The sequence below is a fragment of the Pyrus communis genome, chromosome 7 (assembly GCF_041283825.1).
Source record: "Pyrus communis isolate YQ-2024b chromosome 7, ASM4128382v1, whole genome shotgun sequence".
NCBI lineage: Eukaryota > Viridiplantae > Streptophyta > Magnoliopsida > Rosales > Rosaceae > Pyrus > Pyrus communis.
In genome coordinates this window covers 20,099,017-20,117,382 of record NC_142571.1, presented here as the reverse complement: position 1 = coordinate 20,117,382, position 18,366 = coordinate 20,099,017, and the positions used below count along the sequence as shown (strand labels likewise).

At 36.2% G+C, this 18,366-nt stretch overlaps 1 protein-coding gene and 1 pseudogene across 1 annotated transcript; both read left to right on the top strand.

Annotated features, from left to right (window-relative positions):
* Window positions 1–1,309: 1,309 nt before the first annotated feature.
* LOC148695866 (PKS-NRPS hybrid synthetase cheA-like) lies at window positions 1,310–3,369 on the top strand (annotated as a pseudogene).
* A 7,881-nt stretch (window positions 3,370–11,250) lies between these two features.
* Window positions 11,251–11,625, top strand: LOC148695865 (uncharacterized). The gene has a single exon (XM_088697413.1). It carries the CDS (start codon window positions 11,251–11,253, stop codon window positions 11,623–11,625), a length of 375 nt encoding a protein of 124 aa, XP_088553539.1.
* The last annotated feature ends 6,741 nt before the right edge of the window (window positions 11,626–18,366 follow it).

Genomic DNA, 18,366 nt, shown 5'->3' with positions numbered 1-18,366 from the left:
TCAAAAGTGTGAGAGACAATCCTAGACTTAAACAATTACAATTGAAAATATGTAACAAATCTAAGTTATTACAAACTCAGGCATTTTGTCAAGAATTGCCAATTTTTCACTAACAATCTTCCCCTTTGGCATTTCCTTGACAAAACCCTCAAATACAATATTTCAAAAAAAAATTAAAACTTATGCACTGAAGTCTATAATATGCACACATTAAACAAAACACCCATGACGTACAAAAGATAGATGGTGCAAGTTTATTAAGAAATAAGAATAATCATTCAACCATCCTTCATCGTCCAAAAGAGAAATAAAAATAAGCTTTATTAAGAACTAAAGATAATCAACCAAACATGATGTATCATCCAACTAAAAGAAACTCACTAAGCCAAATATTCTCCTGGCTAAACTAAAATCGCTCCCCCTAACTACTAACTAAAACCGCGTTTTGGTGGCTTGTGTTGAGACATAATTGCAATAAAGTAAGTATCTCTTAATGCAATGTTTTGGTATAAATTTGATATAATGCATATAATGCTTTGATATACATTTTACATATGAAAAGTATATATTCCATATATATATATATATAAATGTTTTTGGTGTGTGATATATAGGAAGTCAAATCAATGATCGATGAGCTAGATAAAATGCTCTTTTTGTTGGCGAAATGTTTTGAAAGTCAAGAAGACCTCATTGGTAGAGTTCGCAAAATAGCATTAATGCAATGGTATGTGACCATTATTAAAAGATCCAAGATAAATAAATCAATATATATATATATATATATATATATTGATATTGGTTGTGATAGAGGTGGGGATTATCGAGCCTCCAAAACTTCACTAGATCAAAGAAAAAGAAACTCAGGTTCTCGCCTCATAAACAGTCTATTTGAAGTTAGAGGTTTGTAAAAAGAAGCGTGGAGAATTTTGGAAGCTAAAGATAAAAAATTTGTTGCATAACCATGAACTTTTGAATGACGTGTGGACATCTTTCTTGTCGTCAATTTTCACAAGAGGAAATCTTACAGATTAAATAAATGAGTAAGGCTGGTATACCACCATGCCAAATTCTCTCTTCGCTTCAGCAAAGCAATCCTCATCTTCAAGTAGTTTCCCAAAATATCTATAATCAGATAGCTAAGGTTGTGAAGGAGAGGCTAGCTAGGCGTTGAGTTATTCAAGCATTATTAGAAGAACTTGGTAAAGGTGGTTTCACTTATAACATTGAGTATGATCGTGAAGGTCACTTGACTCATTTGATCTTTGCTCATCAATTGTCTATATAGTTGACCAAGGGCTACCCATATATGGATTGCATATATAAGACTAACAAGTCTAAGATGTCATTACTAGATATCATAGGAGTTTCAAGTTTCAACACATCCTTTTATTTTTGTTTTGTTTTCATGAAAAATGAGAAAAAAGAGGATTATGTGTGTCTCTAAAAATGTTTAGTAAGCTTTTGGGAGTTGATAATCATCCTATGATGATTATATCGGATAAGGAGTTGGCATTAATGAATGCTATACAGATTGTCTTTCCGAGTACATCCAATCTTTTGTGCATGTGGCATATTGAGAAAAATATACTCGCAAATTGTAAAGCTCATTTTGAGGAAGAAGCTGATTGGATTGATTTCATTTCTACTTGGACAATTTTAATCTAATCTCCTAATGAAACATCATCCAATGAAGCTTGGAGTAGTTTTGAAGTTAAGTACAAGGAGAAAAAATTTGTTTTGGCATATATTCTTAGTATGTGGCTTCCAAATAAAGAAAAATTTGTAAGTGCATATTCTGATAAAGTTACACACTTTAGTAACCGTGCTACTTCAAGAGCCCAAGGTGCACATGCAACGCTAAAAAAATATCTTCAAGTTTCAACCTGAGGTCTTCGCGAGGTAAAAGAACAAATATGCCTTGCTATTGAAAATCAATTTCAAGAAATCAAAACTCAACTTTTCAAGTGAAAAAGTTTAAGTTTCACACAAGTTTCGATTTCCCTTCTTCAAAGAGGTTGTTACTCATGTATCTAGATTTGCATTGACTAAGTTATATAATTAATATAAAGCATCAAGTTCCTGTAATCTTCCATCTCAATGTAAGAGTCATTATCTAAAAAACAATGGGTTGTCCTTGCGCACACATGATTAGAGAGATGAATATTGAAGTCTCGCAACTAAATGACATACATCCACGATGGAGGATTGATACAAGATTGTTTCTTAATGATCGTCATGCAAGCTTGAACAGTGAACAATCAAATAAGCGGCCTTTTGTTGGAGTTTAAAGATAAATATGAAAAGTTGCACCTTACTCAAAAAGAGAATATTAAAAGTCAACTTAGTGAATTTCTTGATACTTCTCTTCCCTTAATTCTTGAACCTAATGTTAAACCTCACAAAGGTCGTCTGGTAGGGTCTAAAATAGAAAAGAATCCAGTTCTACAAAGCGTGGTCCTTCAAATTTTGAAATAATGGAGAAGACTCGGAAACGTGCTCAACATATATGTTATTATTATTTTTATTTGTCTTTTAATATTGTCTACTATGGTCATGATCATATATATACGTATAAATTAATGTTCATTGTTTATAAGTGTGAGGAACATAATGATTTGCCAAATGAACTTTTTGTTAATAATAACTTAGGCCATATCCAAAGGAAGGGACTATATTTAGCCCCTATCCAAATTATAGTCCTGTAAGAAATTATTTTTTTAATGAACAGTGCCAGATCACATTCATATACCATCTCCAACCAAAGAAGGCTATTTTTTAGCCTCCTCAATAATTTATTATTTTAAATTTGTTCTTTAATTTTGTTTTGGTTAATTGAATTAAAATACCATATCAAAATAAGATTTCCGAACATATTTTGAGTGTCACTTGTCGCTAAATGAATAAACCTCCGGACATATTTTGAGTGCCACTTGAAGATGTGGCCATTTGAAAATTATTGAAAAATTAAAGAAAATATTATTGGAAGAGGTAAGAGAGGGGTGTGTATGAAAAGTCTTTGAGGTAAATAGAATGAGAATAATTGAAATAAAATGAGGTAAGATAGTATGGAAGGAAGAAAATGATGTGAGACATGGTGTAGAAATGTCTTAGGTATTCATAGAAAAAAAAAATAGAATTTTTAAATTTTTATTTAATTTCATCTTAAAAAAAAATCCAACTGAGCCCAATTGAATGACCCGATTGGTGATGGCCTTAGATGTGTAAAGAGCACACGAAGGTACACATATTTTGTTGATTTTTCTAATAAAAATATTAATTAAGTTTGTAATTTCTTTTCTTTTGTTTACATGTTTTCATTTTCTTGTAGGTTGGAGTGAATGGTTTGATTCATCTCTCTTTTTGTAACATTGACATCTTCTTCGGAACACAAAATTAAGGCCAACCATAGTGCATACATGAATGAAAGCTTGTAATGATAGATGATATATTTGTTGGAACATGAGGCTGCTATTATGGAGATTAAATGTATTTGGATTGCTTAGTAGTATTTTGTACAATTCATGTAACTTATGCATATATGCTATATCACTAGGTAATCGTTTTGGCTGATAAAAAAAAGGTAATCGTTTTATTTTTATTTGTTGTTGAACTTTTTTTTTTTAAATATATAATGTTTTATTTTTATTTGGTTAAGGTCTTCTGGTTAGGCATATGTGACTGAGTGTTTTTATGGTTAGGTGATTTAAAAAGTGTAAAACAAAATAATAAAAGTATTTTAAAATTCCTAAGGTTAAAAAGTAGGAAGGGCATATATGGAAGATCAAATAGTAGAAGATGAATAAAGTACTAAAAAAATGAAAAGGGTGCGGGAGAAGTAATTAAGGGTGTGTGAATATCATAACCCTTAAAGAATGAGTTAATCACAATAACACCCCTTTTTTTTGTCAAAACAATAACATCCCTTGAGGTATATCGTGTTTTCATAAAACGTCCTTCACGTTTGAAACATTACACTAATACTCCTTGAGGTTCTAATTCACTTTCAACATAACCCATTTAGGGTTGACATCACCTTAAAATATTTTCTTAAAAACAAATTTCTGTCATTATTAATTTTTGGGTAAATTACATAAAACTATCTCAACTATTGGGTCAGTCACAATTTCATACCTCATCTTTAAAAAATGTCAATGTCATACCTCATCTTACGAATTTGTTATAATTCCATACATTCCGTCAGTTTGTTTGTCAATTCTTCCGTTAAATAGTGACGTGGTTAAAAAAATTAATAAAATATTAAAAAATAAATTAAATATTAAAAACTAAAAAAAATAATTTTTTTTTATTTTTTATTTTTGCATGGGAGACCCACCCCTTATCTCCTCACCTTTCTTCCCCGCTTCCGTCTTCCCCAACCCAAACTCAGATCCAACCCCAAACCGACCACTCCTATTCCCACCAGGTGCCTCTCTTCTCTTCCTCTGCCGCTCTCTCCACGTGTCCATTCACCTTTCTGGAAAGCCCGGCAAACGCCCTGCTCCTCCCTCTTCCTCTGTGCCTCCTCTTCATCTTCCTCCTCATTCTTCTTGTACTTAGTCACATGGTCAACCCTAATTGTCCGGGAAAACATCCCGCTCCTCCCTCTTCCTCTGTGTCACATTGATTCTTCATCATTCATCGCTACACAAAGCAATTAATTTGTGTGAAAAGATGACCAACAGATTTACGGCCGTTTGGGTCGACAATTTTGCACAGGAAATTGCTGCCATCGATCATTTTCTCACCCATTTCCCCATCGTCTCCTTCGACACGGAGTTTCCCGGATTTCTCCATAACACACTCAGAAGTGCTTCTGACGCTCTCCGTTACCAAGATCTCTGCTTTAACGTCGATTCCCTCAAACTCATCCAATTGGGTATCACTCTCTTTGATGATCTTGGCAACATTGAGGGCACCTGGGAGTTCAATTTTCGAGGTTTTGACGAGGAAACCGACCCGTTCGATCACCCTTGTCAAAGCCAACGGCTTGGATCTTGAGAAATTCTGGAAATTTGGAATTGACCTGGAGGTTTCGAGGAAGGTTTTGCCGAGGTTTTGCGGATGCACAGAGGGCGGCTTCTATGGGTGAGCTTCCATGGCCTCTATGACTCAGCCTATGTGATGAAGCTCATGAAGGCCAACGCAAGCTCACCTACCAAGTTTGCCGCTATGGCAGGTATTCTATTTGAGAGGGTGTGTGACCTAAAGTTTATGGCCAAATTCTACTCGGGCTTGCTTGGGGGCGAAATTGGAAAAGAGAAAAGGGGGTTAGAAATAGAGAGAGCGACGGAGGAAGAGAAGAGAAGCACCTGGTGGGAAAGGGAGTGCCCGGTTTGGGGGTGGGATTTGGGTTTGGGTTGGGGAAGACGGGAGTGGGGAAGAAAGCTGAGGGGGATAAGGGGTGGGTTCCCCATGTTAAAAAAACAAAAGTATTAAATTATTTTATATTTTTTAGTTTTTAATAGTTAATTAATTTTTTTAAGTCACGTCACTATTTAACGGAAGAATTGACAGACAAACTAACGGAATGTATGAAATTGTAACAAATTCGTAAGATGAGGTATGACATTGATACTTTTTAAAGATGAGGTATGAAACTGTAACCAACTAAATAGTTAAGGTAGTTTTATATAATTTACACTTAATTTAAAAAAAAATAAAAAATTCTTTTAAAAATAAATATCATCTTAACCAATATAAAAGGCCTTATACGAAACAAAAAGAGAAGAAAGAAATGGTACCATGGGAGAAGAAATCGTAATGGAGCTAGGGTTTCGTAGGGGGTGGCGGCACGGCCGCTCTAGTCTCCCTTGGCTGGAATGGGTCGATTGGATTCCGTGTTGGAATCCAGTGAATTCGGATGAAGATAATTGGTTTTCTAGGGTGGCTAGAGTAGGATTGATAATTATTAAGCTTGAAGATAATTTTGATAAGATTGAGAGGGAGTCTGCTAATTGGATTTGGGTAGAGAATAAGCTAATAAGGCTTGTGAGGACTAGATCACTTAGAGTTGTTTGCTGTAGGGTGACCTTAGTGTTAATTCGGGGCACGCAACCTCCTTTTTGGATGCTAATTGTTGTTGAGTGGATTCCTATAGGGGGAATGGAGAGCTATGGCTATTGGGTTCCTCTTAGTCTTTGGCTAGATTCTTAGGTTAGTTTTTTATTTCTTCATTTTGCTAGTTACTTGTGGAAAGAAATTTCGATTTGTGAATTTTGGATTATATCTAGTTACTTTTATATGCTTAATGATTATAATTGGATTTCATATTTGGGTTTTGGGTGCATTCATTGTATTACTTGGTTGGTATCGAAACGGTTGAGATACCAATATAGCTTAGGTTCTGTCTACTACAGACATGTGTACTCATTACTTGCTTTAATTGTTTCATATCTGCCTTAATGTGCTTAGTGAATTGTTGTTTGATTTATTTCACCGGTTGGGTTCCTCCAGATATGATATTTATAAGGTGGTGTGTTGCAGAGCTGTTAGTTATGAAGAGTTCTAGTAGAGTAGGAGAAAGTTGTGCTGTTGCTGGTGATGTTATGGCATCCAGCAGGGCAGCTCAGGCATTGGTAAGTGATAGGCTAATTGTGGGGGTTTTAAGTCCAAGGAAACGCATCCAAGAGGAGGTTGTAGCAAAAGCTAAAGGTAGTTGAAAGAATTTGCTTGAGGAACTGAATTAATGAAGTGTTTTACGTGCAATTGTAGGGGTCTATGCAGGCCAGACTTTAGTAGCAACTTCAGTTTTTTGTGTTCCTTAGTAAGAGTGGACATTTTTTGCTTGGTAAAAACTGAATTAGCCGGGGGAATTTGCTTGTTCTGGAATGATAATTCTGTGACTGTTATGATTTTGAAAGCACATGATCATTTTATCCATTGTCAGATAAATGAATTATCGACAAATATGTCGGACTTTATCCCTTTTGTTAAAGCAATTGCACCCCTAAAGACTTTGCACCAGCACCCAGCTCATTTATCCACTCAAGTAAACAGTAATAGACCCTAATGAACAGTAATAGGCCAAAACATCTCCATCCCTAACAAAAAATAGCCTAGTCAATTTTATTAAAATATTATTAATTTTTATTATAAAATAATAATTTGGTGTTTTAATTTTTATCTTCATCTGACACCCCCTCCTGTCTTCTTCTTCCTCTTCTTCTTATTCTTCCCACTTTTCCCAGTTTTTTCTTCTCTCTGTACACCATCTTCTTCTTCTTCTTGTTCTTCCTTTTTTTTCTCCTCTCTATACACCACATCATCGAATCTACCCTGACATGCGCACACCATAAACCCCAAAAAATCAACACCTTCATATTAAAAAATTCATCGAAAATATACAAAACGGAAAAAAAATTCCAGTTGCAGCAAGATCCGAGTTAATCAACCAATCGACGACAATCCGAATTGCAGGAGGATCATGATTTGGAAGGGGGACATGGTGTTGAATATATGGATTTATTAGGGGAAGGGGGTTGATGGGGTTCCAGGGATTGGGATGGGTTCCAGGGATCGGGGTGGGGTTCCAGGAGCCGGATGGGGTTCCAGATGAGAGAGATTGTAGCCATGACGTTAGCAAGGCGTCAAATGAGCGGTATCCTTCCTCTGTCGATTTTAGGCCGACTTGTGGACTGGCTTGGGCTGGGTGCCAGTCTATTCCACCGGCTGGAGTGGATTGGCTGAGTCTCAGCTTGTTTTTTCCACTGGGTGCCAGCCTCTTTTGCTTCCGGTGGAAGTGCTCTTAAGAAGGCTTGGTATTGTATGGATTGTGATAGACCTATCGATAAGTTTAGGGCTTATGGGAACTTTTAAATTTCTGGTTAAGAAGTGGAACAAGGAGATATTTGGAGATGTTAGGGAACGTAAAAATAAACTTATCAATGACCTAAAGGAAGTACAAGATAAACTAATGGCCAATCAACATACAGTAATATTGAGTTGGAATTGAAAATTAGAGAGAACTTAAATGAGGTGCTGAGACAAGAGGAAATTATGTGGGCTCAAAAAGCAAAAGTTAAATGGTTGCAACTAGGTGATCAAAATACAAAGTACTTCCAAACGATGGCAACCATAAGTAAAAAACGAAATGCTATAGAGAAAATCAAAAGATTCTAATGGCTACTGGTGGTTCAAAGGGGAGGGGCTCGAATAAGTTTTTGTGCAGGAGTTCAAGCTGCATTTTTCTTGTAGGAGTGCACCTTCTTTGGACAAGTTGGAGGCCTGAACTGCAAGTCTTGAACCTTACATCGAGCATCGTCACAATTCCCAACTCTTCCAACCAATCACGAAGGATGAAGTGTGGAATGTTGTGAATAGCATTGGTCCTTTTAAGGCCCTAGGGCCTGATGGTATTGGAGCTGCATTCTATCAGGATTGCTGGGAAGTGGTTAAAGGTAATATAATTTCTATGGTCAGTGATTTCTTCCAAAACAACTCTAGTCTTAAACTTATAAACCATACAAATATAGCTTTGATTCCTAAGGCCGAGAACCCAGAAACAGTTAGTAATCATAGACCTATTAGTCTTTACAATGTTAGTTATAAGATAACAACAAAGATAATCATTAATAGACTTAAGCCGCTCCTGGATTTTTACATTTCCAAAAATCAGAGCGCTTTTGTCCCAGGTAGGTCTATTCAAGATAATATTCTCATTGCTCATGAGTTATTTGCTAGTTTTAAAAATAAGAAAAGACGAGTAGGGACTATGGGTGTTAAATTGGACCTCGAAAAAGCTTAAGACTTCCTTATTTTGGATTACATTAGACATGTACTCCTTAAATTTGGTTTTGAAAGTAAGTGGGTTAATTTAATCATGGAGTGTATTACCTCTTCCTCGTTCTCAGTTTTGGTAAATGGTACTCCACATGGGTATTTTTATCCTAAAAGAGGCATTCGTCAAGGTGATCCTTTGTCGCCTTATATATTTATCCTTTGTAAGGAGCCACTATTTCGCAATTTTAATTCTTTGGTAAACAATCATAAGTCTCATGTGGGCATCCTTTCTTCCCCGAGAGGTCTGAGAATTTCTAATCTTGTTTTTGCGGATGATTACCTTCTGTTTGCTAAAGCTACTACTAAGGGAGCTAGGAACGTTCTTAGGATTCTCAATTTGTTTGCTGATGCCGCAGGCCAGCAAGTAAATTTCCACAAATCATCTTTTTATTTCTCCAACAACACGGTTAACCAAACTAGAATTGACATAGTAAATATTCTTCAAATCCAACATAAACTACTATTGGTAAGTACTTGGGAATAAATAATATTTTTTTCGGGAAAGATCTTGTAAATGAAAATGAGTTACTAAAGCGGGTTAAACAAAAAATGGCTAGGTGGAAGGCTAGTACCCTTTCGAAAGCCGAAAGATTGACTTTTATTCGTTCAAACCTTATAGGTATGCCTAATCATGTTATGTCTTGTTTTAAATGTCCAAATAGACTTATGAAGAAGATTAATAATGAGTAGGGATTTCTTCTGGGGTACCCCATGGCCTATAATAGTTTATGTACACCGAAAGAAATGGGTGGTCTGGGAATCAGGCGCATTGACCACTTCAATAATGTGTGTTTAGAAAAACTTAGGTGGAAGGTGTTAACCAATGAGAATAACTGATGGGTCCAAATAGTAAAGAATAAATACCTTAGAAATGATTCTTTTTTAAGTAGCAAGATTAAGCAAAATCACTCTCTTGCTTGGAAATGTATTATGAATTCTAGAGACGTTGTGAAGAATGAGATGAGGTGGATTGTGAGTAATGGTAAGAACATATTGTTTTGGTCCCATCATTGAGCTTTTCCTTACCCGTTATTTCATCCTATTCCAGAGAATGCGAGAGTTAGCATTAATTGGGATCTTAAAGTTAGTGATTTTATTACTACTAATTGTTGGGATGTAACAAGACTCAATGAGACAGTTCATCATGACATTGTTAGGAAGATTCTTTTAAACCCTCTCCTTAATAGGGATATAGAAGATAAGTCAACTTGGGGAATTGCCAATAATGGTGAGTTCTCAGTTAAGTCTGCTACTTGGCTTCAAAACCAAACAAATAACTCAAATACAAGTTCTGTGGAAACTTACCTTACCTCCAAAAGTTAAAATTTTTGCTTGGCTTTTGATTAATGATAGACTTCAAACTAAATTGCGGCTAAGTAGGTTTGTTAATAATATTGATAAAATTGCCCTATTTGTAAAGGAGATGATGAAAATAATTCCCATCTTTTTGCTAATTGTTAGTTTGCGAAAGCAATATGGTCAAAAGCTACCCTTCAGGTTATGGACCTTTTTAGTAATAGGCATAATCAGTTCCAAGATTGGTTGGAAACTCTTAATTTTAATGAGGATGATGGTTTATTTGATTTAAGCAACGCTATTATGTTATGTTGGCAAATTTGGTCTGAAAGGAATAATCTTGTTTTTAGAGGAGTTCCTCCGAACCATGTAAGGGGGGCTGTGTGACATCCCACATCGCCCAGGGGAGTGATCCTTAAATGTATATTCTCATCCCTACTTAGCACGAGGCCTTTTGGGAGCTCACTGGCTTCGGGTTCCGTAGGAGCTCCGAAGTTAAGCGAGAAGGAGGTTAGAGCAATCCCATGATGGGTGACCCACTTGGAAGTTGTTCGTGAGTTCCCAAAAACAAAACCGTGAGGGAATGGTAAGCCCAAAGCGGACAATATCGTGCTACGGTAGTGAAGTGGGCCCGGGAAGTGAACCGTCCCGGGCCGGGATGTGACAATTTGGTATCAGAGCCTAACCCTGGTTGCGTGTGTGCCGACGAGGACGTCGGACCCCTTAAGGGGGGTGGATTGTGACATCCCACATCGCCCAGGGGAGTGATCCTTAAATGTATATTCCCATCCCTACTTAGTAGAGGCCTTTTGGGAGCTCATTGGCTTCGGGTTCCGTAAGAACTCCGAAGTTAAGCGAGAAGGGGGCTAGAGCAAACCCATGATGGGTGACCCACTGGGAAGTTGCTCGTGAGTTCCCAAAAACAAAACCGTGAGGGAATGGTAAGCCCAAAGCAGACAATATCGTGCTACGGTAGTGGAGTGGGCCCGGGAAGTGATCCGTCCCGGGCCGGGATGTGACAGGCTGCCATTGCCTGCAGTGTTGGGAAGGCATTTTGGAACACTAACAAGAAGAAGTCTAGAGTGGATTCGAGTCTTGCTAATAGTTGCATCAAATGGATGCCTTCGACGGAGCCAGATACTATTAAGCTAAATTTTGATGGCTCAATGTGTAATGACAAAAGCGGAGGCGGCTTTTGTTCTCAAAGATTTTGGTGGTCATGTGTTGGGAGCAGGATCCTTTAACCTTGATGGAGCTACTATTACTTTTGCAGAGGCAATTGGCTTAAAGGAAGGTCTTAAACTTGCTAAGGCCAAGGGCATTTGGAAGTTAATCATGAAGGGAGATTCCAAAGTGGTGATCGAAGCAGTGTTAGATAACTGGGATGTTCCTGGGAAGATTAAAACTATCATTGAGAAGGCTCGGTTTATTGTTGCTTCGTTCTGGCGGGTTGAGTGGAGACATGCCTTCTGGGAAGCCAATTTTGTCGCAAATGCTTTGGCACATTTTGGGCTTACTCTTACTTCGCCTCACATTTGGCACCTTTAAGTGCTTTACCTACTTTCCATTTTGACTGTTTGGGAATGGATGTACTAGAGATTTTTCTATCCAAAAAAAAAAAAAAAAATCTTAACCAATATAAAAAAATACATTTTAGTAGAAAACCTTTTAAAAATAATTATTAATTACTTGAGACCTCTTCGACCACCCTTGGCACATTGAGAAGGTAGAGAGGACCCCGTCGTACAATTTGAGACTGATCGTGACGACACTGGTGGCGTGTGCGAGAGATGCATTAGGCCTGGTTTTCGAAGCGTGTGGAGAGGGATTGGGCTTATAGTGGTGGTCCATATCAGGCAGCAAAGGAGCCAATTTTGGAGCTGAATGTAGCGATGGACTCTTAATTTCATGGTGAATTTTAGTGGGTAATTAGTCTTTAGGGAAAACAAAGTGAATCATCTTGGCTAGCCAATTTAGGTTAATAATCATGGTGCCCTATGAAACATCTCATGAGAGAGAGAGAGAGAGAGAGAGAGAGTTTTGGGGCTGCAAAATTTGGGGATGGTTTCTGGGAAAAATATGGGAGGAGAAGAAGAAGATGCACGACAAGGAGATGCTTGTGTGTGCGTGTGTGTGTGTGTTTTTTTATTTTGTTTGTTTTTTTTTCTTCGTTTTTCTCTTTGTTCAAAAAAAAATTTGTTTTGCAAACAATTAGTTTAAAGAGTAAACTTGTCCTTGAGGGGATATGTGAAAGTGAATTAGAACCTTGAAGCGTGTTAGTGCAATGTCTTAAATGTGAAGGGGTCTTTTGAAAACACGATAAACCTCAAGGGGTGTTAGTGTAATTAACTATTTTAAGAATATATCCAAATTCAGAGGTAGTTGATTATGATTTTAAAAAAATCCATGCAAGTTTAGGTGTAATGAAAATTTCAAAGATTTGTTAGGATTTTAATGAAAGAGGGATTTTGATGGATTTGAGAGAAAAAAGTTTATATAACCAAGACCAAAAAGAATCCCATCTCACCCCTTAGAATTTCAAATCCAGCAATTGCTTTCAGTTTTTATGGCTTTGCATGTTTCACTTCTGAGGGCTTTGCATGTTACAAATCAAGCACCTACATGAGACCGCTAACACAGACATTGCAGAAGCATATTCAAAGACTTAGTATCACAATCCAAACCAACTTCTTCCAAGTTCCGATTGTCCACTACATCGAGACTGACCCGTACCAAACATTTGGATGATCCTTAGAAGACATTCACATTATATTTTTCGAACTTCAGGTGGTCTTGGAATCACTTTGGTCCCTATTTCCATCCATTTGGTTATGGGAGTCTAGCTCTAGTTTTGGTTTTTTTATTGATTAAGAAAATTCAAATTTCTGCTTAAACCTAATTGGTTAATGGCAAATCAAAACTTTATTGATAATCATCAAAAATGAAAGTTTCAAAATAAAAACTTTGTATATGATCCAATATCCTAGTGGATAGAGTGTTGAATTTCCACCCGTGTGTTTCGGTTCGAAACTCCTTCATCTCTTGAATTATTGTAGTAGTTTCAAATTTTTGCCTATTGATACTCTTCAATTTATTCGATCCGACGACTAAAATTAAGAGGAATGTGTGAGAAATAAAAATGATTGTCAAATAAAAAAAAATAACTTGATCATCATATTTTTTTTCGTTGGGTCTGAATAAGGAATTCTTGGTTCTCATATCCAATAGAGTTGAAGGCAACCATGAGTTTCTCATTAAAAAAAAAATGCAAATAGATAAGAAAAAAATACAAATAGGTCAATGTGAAATTTAAACTGTCTATTAACAAAAGGTTTTTTTTTTTTTTTTTCTCTTCATTATGCACTTCTTCTCATACGCGTCCTTTACTTTTTTCTTTCAAAAGGGTTTTTGTAAACACTTTATTAAAAGATCAAATTAACATTGTCAACAAAACTAAAAAAATAACCAAAATAAAAGTTAGGAGCTACATGGTAAATTAAACCCAAAATAACTTTTTTTTTTTTTTTTTTTACACAAAGCATCACAACCATGTAACCATATAAGTTGCCTTCATTTTCTCTTCCACGTTTTTCTTTCAAATAAAATAAGGTGGGCTAGTATTGTCAAACTAGGATTTGATAGGATTTTAATAGACTTTAAAATCTGGTTGTTGTTAATTAGGATTTTAAAAGAAGATTTTAAAGGATTTTAAAGAACACATCCAAATCCAGAGGTAGTCAATTATGATTTTAAAAAAGTCCACAAAAGTTTAGGTGTAGTGAAAATTTCAAAGATTTGTTAGGATTTTAATAGAAGAGGGATTTTGATGGATTTAAGAGCAAGAAGTATATATAACCAAGATAAAAAAGAATCTCACCTCATCCCCTAGGATTTCAAATCCAGTAACTGCACAATTATAGAGGTCATAGAGAGAGGTCGTGGCAATAGTAAAGAGAAAGAGAGAGATGTGTAATTGTGAGGTGTGTTCTATTCCACCCCATTGTGTTTTTATTTATAGTAGTAGGGAAGGTTAATTCCTTACCCTTTTAGGATTACAACTCTTAATAGGTAATCAACTCCCAATAGGAATATAAGAGATATTATTAGATACACTAGGATTTACACAATCACATTCCTAATCTAATAAGATTGCAACACTCCCCCTTGAGTGTGTAAATACTCAAGTGAATGGTGCATCAGGTCTTCAACGATGAAGTAAATACAGTTGATGAAGTCATCGACACAATGAGCGGATGCGAGTCTCAAATCAACGAAAAAATGCATAAAAAGGTAAAACTCACAAAAGCTTGCTATGGTAGAACCCAAGGTGGGAGAGAACCCATAGACCAAGGAGAGAAGTGAGAAGTTGCATTAAGTCAAAATTATACAACTTTTGGATGCAAGTAGAAAAGCTCGCAAGGGTATGATCAGCCTAGGATTGGTTCCTCATGAAAACCTAGTTAGGTAGCAAAAACCCAGTGGGAAAAATGCTCCTAATCGTAGGGAAACTAATACATTAAGATCAATTAAGTATACTTTTGGATATTCCCCCTGAGTTTGACAGAACTTCCAAATGAGAGAACTACAAGCATTGCATATGAATAGTTAGGCATACAAATTCCTCGGACAAGCTTTTGGAAGGTTGACTTCGATAGTGACGTTGTGTAGAGGTTGGCAAGGTTGTCTGAGATCGGCTTGCATGACTTCAATCTCCTGATGCTTTGCTGATGTAGATGTAGGCGCAATATGTCTTGGTGTTGACTTCTTGATGTATCATGTCTTGGTTGGGTTGATACATGCGACATAATCTTCATGGATCGTCGTTGGGACTTAACGATGGATGAAAACACAACAAGTACTTCGAATATGCTCAACAAGAACTTCTAACCATGTCTCACTTGTGGCGTAATGAAGTGAGATGAGTCTTGGAACGATTCGAAGATTTCACAACTAAGGTCATATCATGGACCTCTAACATATTACGATATCCCTAATGGTAAAGACATAACCATTTGGGGATTTTGCCTTGTGCGGGTTTGATAAGTAACCAGCGTCAGCATAACAACAAGGCAAGCATCATTCTGAGGATCAAGGGGGTCAGATCCGCTTGAGATGCGTTGAAATTTACCCAAATTCGTAGTACCTTCAGGGTGCATCTTTAATACTAATTTAGTGGTTGTGTGTAGGTGCGGTACTGCATCTTTACCAATAGATCAACAACAAAGGAGATGTCCTGTCTAATACAATGAGCTAGTGCAAAGTTGAACTTAGATTTGGAATTTCGAATTCCATAACCTCTTCAAGGGTCTCATTTGCATATAACATATGAACGATCATAGGTATACTCCAAGGTAACACATTTGGGGCGTAATTTGACTGGTAGACCAAGGTACCATCAGAACAACGCTTGAACTTCACGTCAAGGCATAAACGAATTAAATTGAATCAATAGTATCTAGATCAATTCAATAAAATAATAAATTAATCATAAAAAAGAATGATTAAAACGTAATACTCTCCTAATTGAAAATCAAATTCTCTTTAGCGCAGCGTTAAGAGCGTGCTGATAACATATTCTAGGCATAATTTACTGAACAATTATGGAGGCCATAAAGAGAGGGCGCGACAATAGTAGAGAGAAAGAAAGAGATGTGTAATTGTGAGGTGTGTTCTATTCCACCCCATTGTGCCTTTATTTATTGTAGTAGGGAAGGTTAATTCCTTACCCTTTTAGAATTACAACTCTTAAAAGGTTTATTTATTTATTTATTTTTATCATTGTGCACTTCTTCTTATATGTGTCTTTTTCTTTCAAAAGAGTTTTTGTAAACACTAAAAGAGAGTTAAAAGACCAAATTAACATCGTCAACAAAACTAAAAATATAACCAAAATAAAAGTTAGGAGCTACATAGTAAATTAAACCCAAAATAACTTCTTCTTCTTCTTTTTTTTTTTTTTTTCACAAAGCATCACATCCATGTAACCATATAAGTTGCCTACATTTTCTCTTCCACATTTTCCTTTCAAATAAAATAAGGCGGGTTGGAATTGTCAAACTAGGATTTGATAGGATTTTAATAGACTTTAAAGTCCAGTTGTTATTAATTAGGATTTTAAACAAAGATTTTAAAGAACACATCCAAATCAAGAGGTAGTCGATTATGATTTTAAAAAAGTTTGCACAAGTTCAGGTGTAGTGAAAATTCCAAAGATTTGTTAGGATTCTAATAGAAGAGGGATTTTGATGGATTTAAGAGCAAGAAGTATATATAACCAAGACCAAAAAGAATCCCACCTCATCCCCTAGGATTTCAAATCCAGTAATTGCTTTTAGTTTTTATGGCCTTGCATGTTTAACTTGTGAAGGCTTTTGCATGTTTCAAATCCAGCACCTTATGAGACCGCTAACATAGACAATGCATAAGCATATTGAAAGACTCATTATCACAATCTAAAACAAATTCTTCCAAGTTTCAGTTGTCCACCACATTGAAACTTATGCCTCGAGCCCTCATGTTATGGAACATGTGTAAATTGGGGAAGGAAGGTAAGGGAAAGAATACTTGGTGGATGGGGTTCTACAGAGGGATCACAAGGAAATAAGACTTGGTGGCTGTGGCAGATTCAAGATTTGAACCTTGGGTGTCCCACTATTACATACAAGTTTTTTAGATAGAAAAGAGCACGAAGCGTGTAAAAAAATATTCAGCTTGTTATCGTTGATCGTTTGGTGGGCTTATTGTCGTCAGCCAAACCATGTTGCACACATATCAACAGATAGCGGCATATGTCGAAGGAATCTGATGAGTGACATAAAAAGAATTTGTCGAGTGTTGTTGACACAACCTATTAAGATATGGCTAGCGTACATCACATCAAACATTTAGTAGACATAAAAATGACTCATACCAAACATTCAGAGAATCCTCAGAAAACCTTTATATGTATATTTTTCGGACTTTGGATGGTCTTGGGACCACCTTGGTCCCTACTTTGCTTGGTGGATGGGAATCTGGCTCTAGTTTTGGTTTTTTTTTTTACTAATTAGGCAATTCAAATTTCTGGTTAAACCTAATTTATTGATGGCAAATTAAAACTATTAATAATCATCAAAAATAAATTTTTTGCATATGATCCAATATCCAAATGGATATGGTATTGGATTTTCACTCAAGTGTCCCGGATTCGAAACTCCCTCATCCCTAAACTATTGTAATAGTTTTGAATCATCCCCTTCCCTTAATAATAGTAATAATATTAAAAATTGAAACATTTGTTGAGAACTTGATCTCTTACAACATTTTGTAGGTTGAAAATTTTTCTTGAGGTTTGTGGAATCATGTTTTGGGGTACCGCAGAGGAAGGAGGGGAAGAGGAAAAGTTTTTCATTTATGTTTTGTTATTAAAAAAAAGGTATATATAAATGAGTCCAGATTTTCTGCACCCAAATACCCTTGTGGCCCCTCTAAATATGTGACACGTGTCCACCCACTCACTAATCTTAACTCTGTTATTTTTTTTGTTATCCTTAAACTTATGTTATCTATTAAATTTTTGGAAAAAGAAATTGCAAAAGGCATACACCGTCTGGACTAGACCAAATATCCCTTTGTCACGCGACTCTCCTTCTTCCTCGTTGTGGCTTCCAAAGTTCTCCATTTCCATGATCAAACATTGAACCATGGAGCCAAAAATTCATATGCATAGAGTAGAGCACGACCCTGGAGAAGGAGCAACTGTAAGTTAATTTTTTTCTTATTTTATTTGTGAATGGGACATGTGAAGGGGTTGAGATAGATTAGTTAGTGGAGATGGCTGTTTGTGTTTTTTATCATTGCTGGTGTTTGCCTAGATTTTGGTCTTTACTTTCATTTTAATTTTCTTAGTCTCCATGTCCAAGCACTGTACCGTGGAGCCAAAAATTCATGTGCAAAGTATTGAGCACAACATAGAAGATGAACCATGGAGCCAAAAAAAGCCCGTGCAAAGAGATTCATCTATTGACTTTCCTCCCGCAAATGACTATGTAGAGTACAAGTGCAGAGAAGCGCCACAAAAAGGTTCATCGAAACCACTGACGTGGTGCATGGTTTTAATTGAGCACAAACAGGTGTTCAATTACAATTGAAATGTGATGAACTACTACAAATGAAGAGGCTTTTAGTTGTTTTCTTGTCAATGGAGTTAACTTCTATAAAATCCTCATCGTCAATATGTTCGAATTCTGGAGTTTTTATCAAATAATATGTCATGGTCTCATCCAAAGAAACTAAACTACTATCTGATAT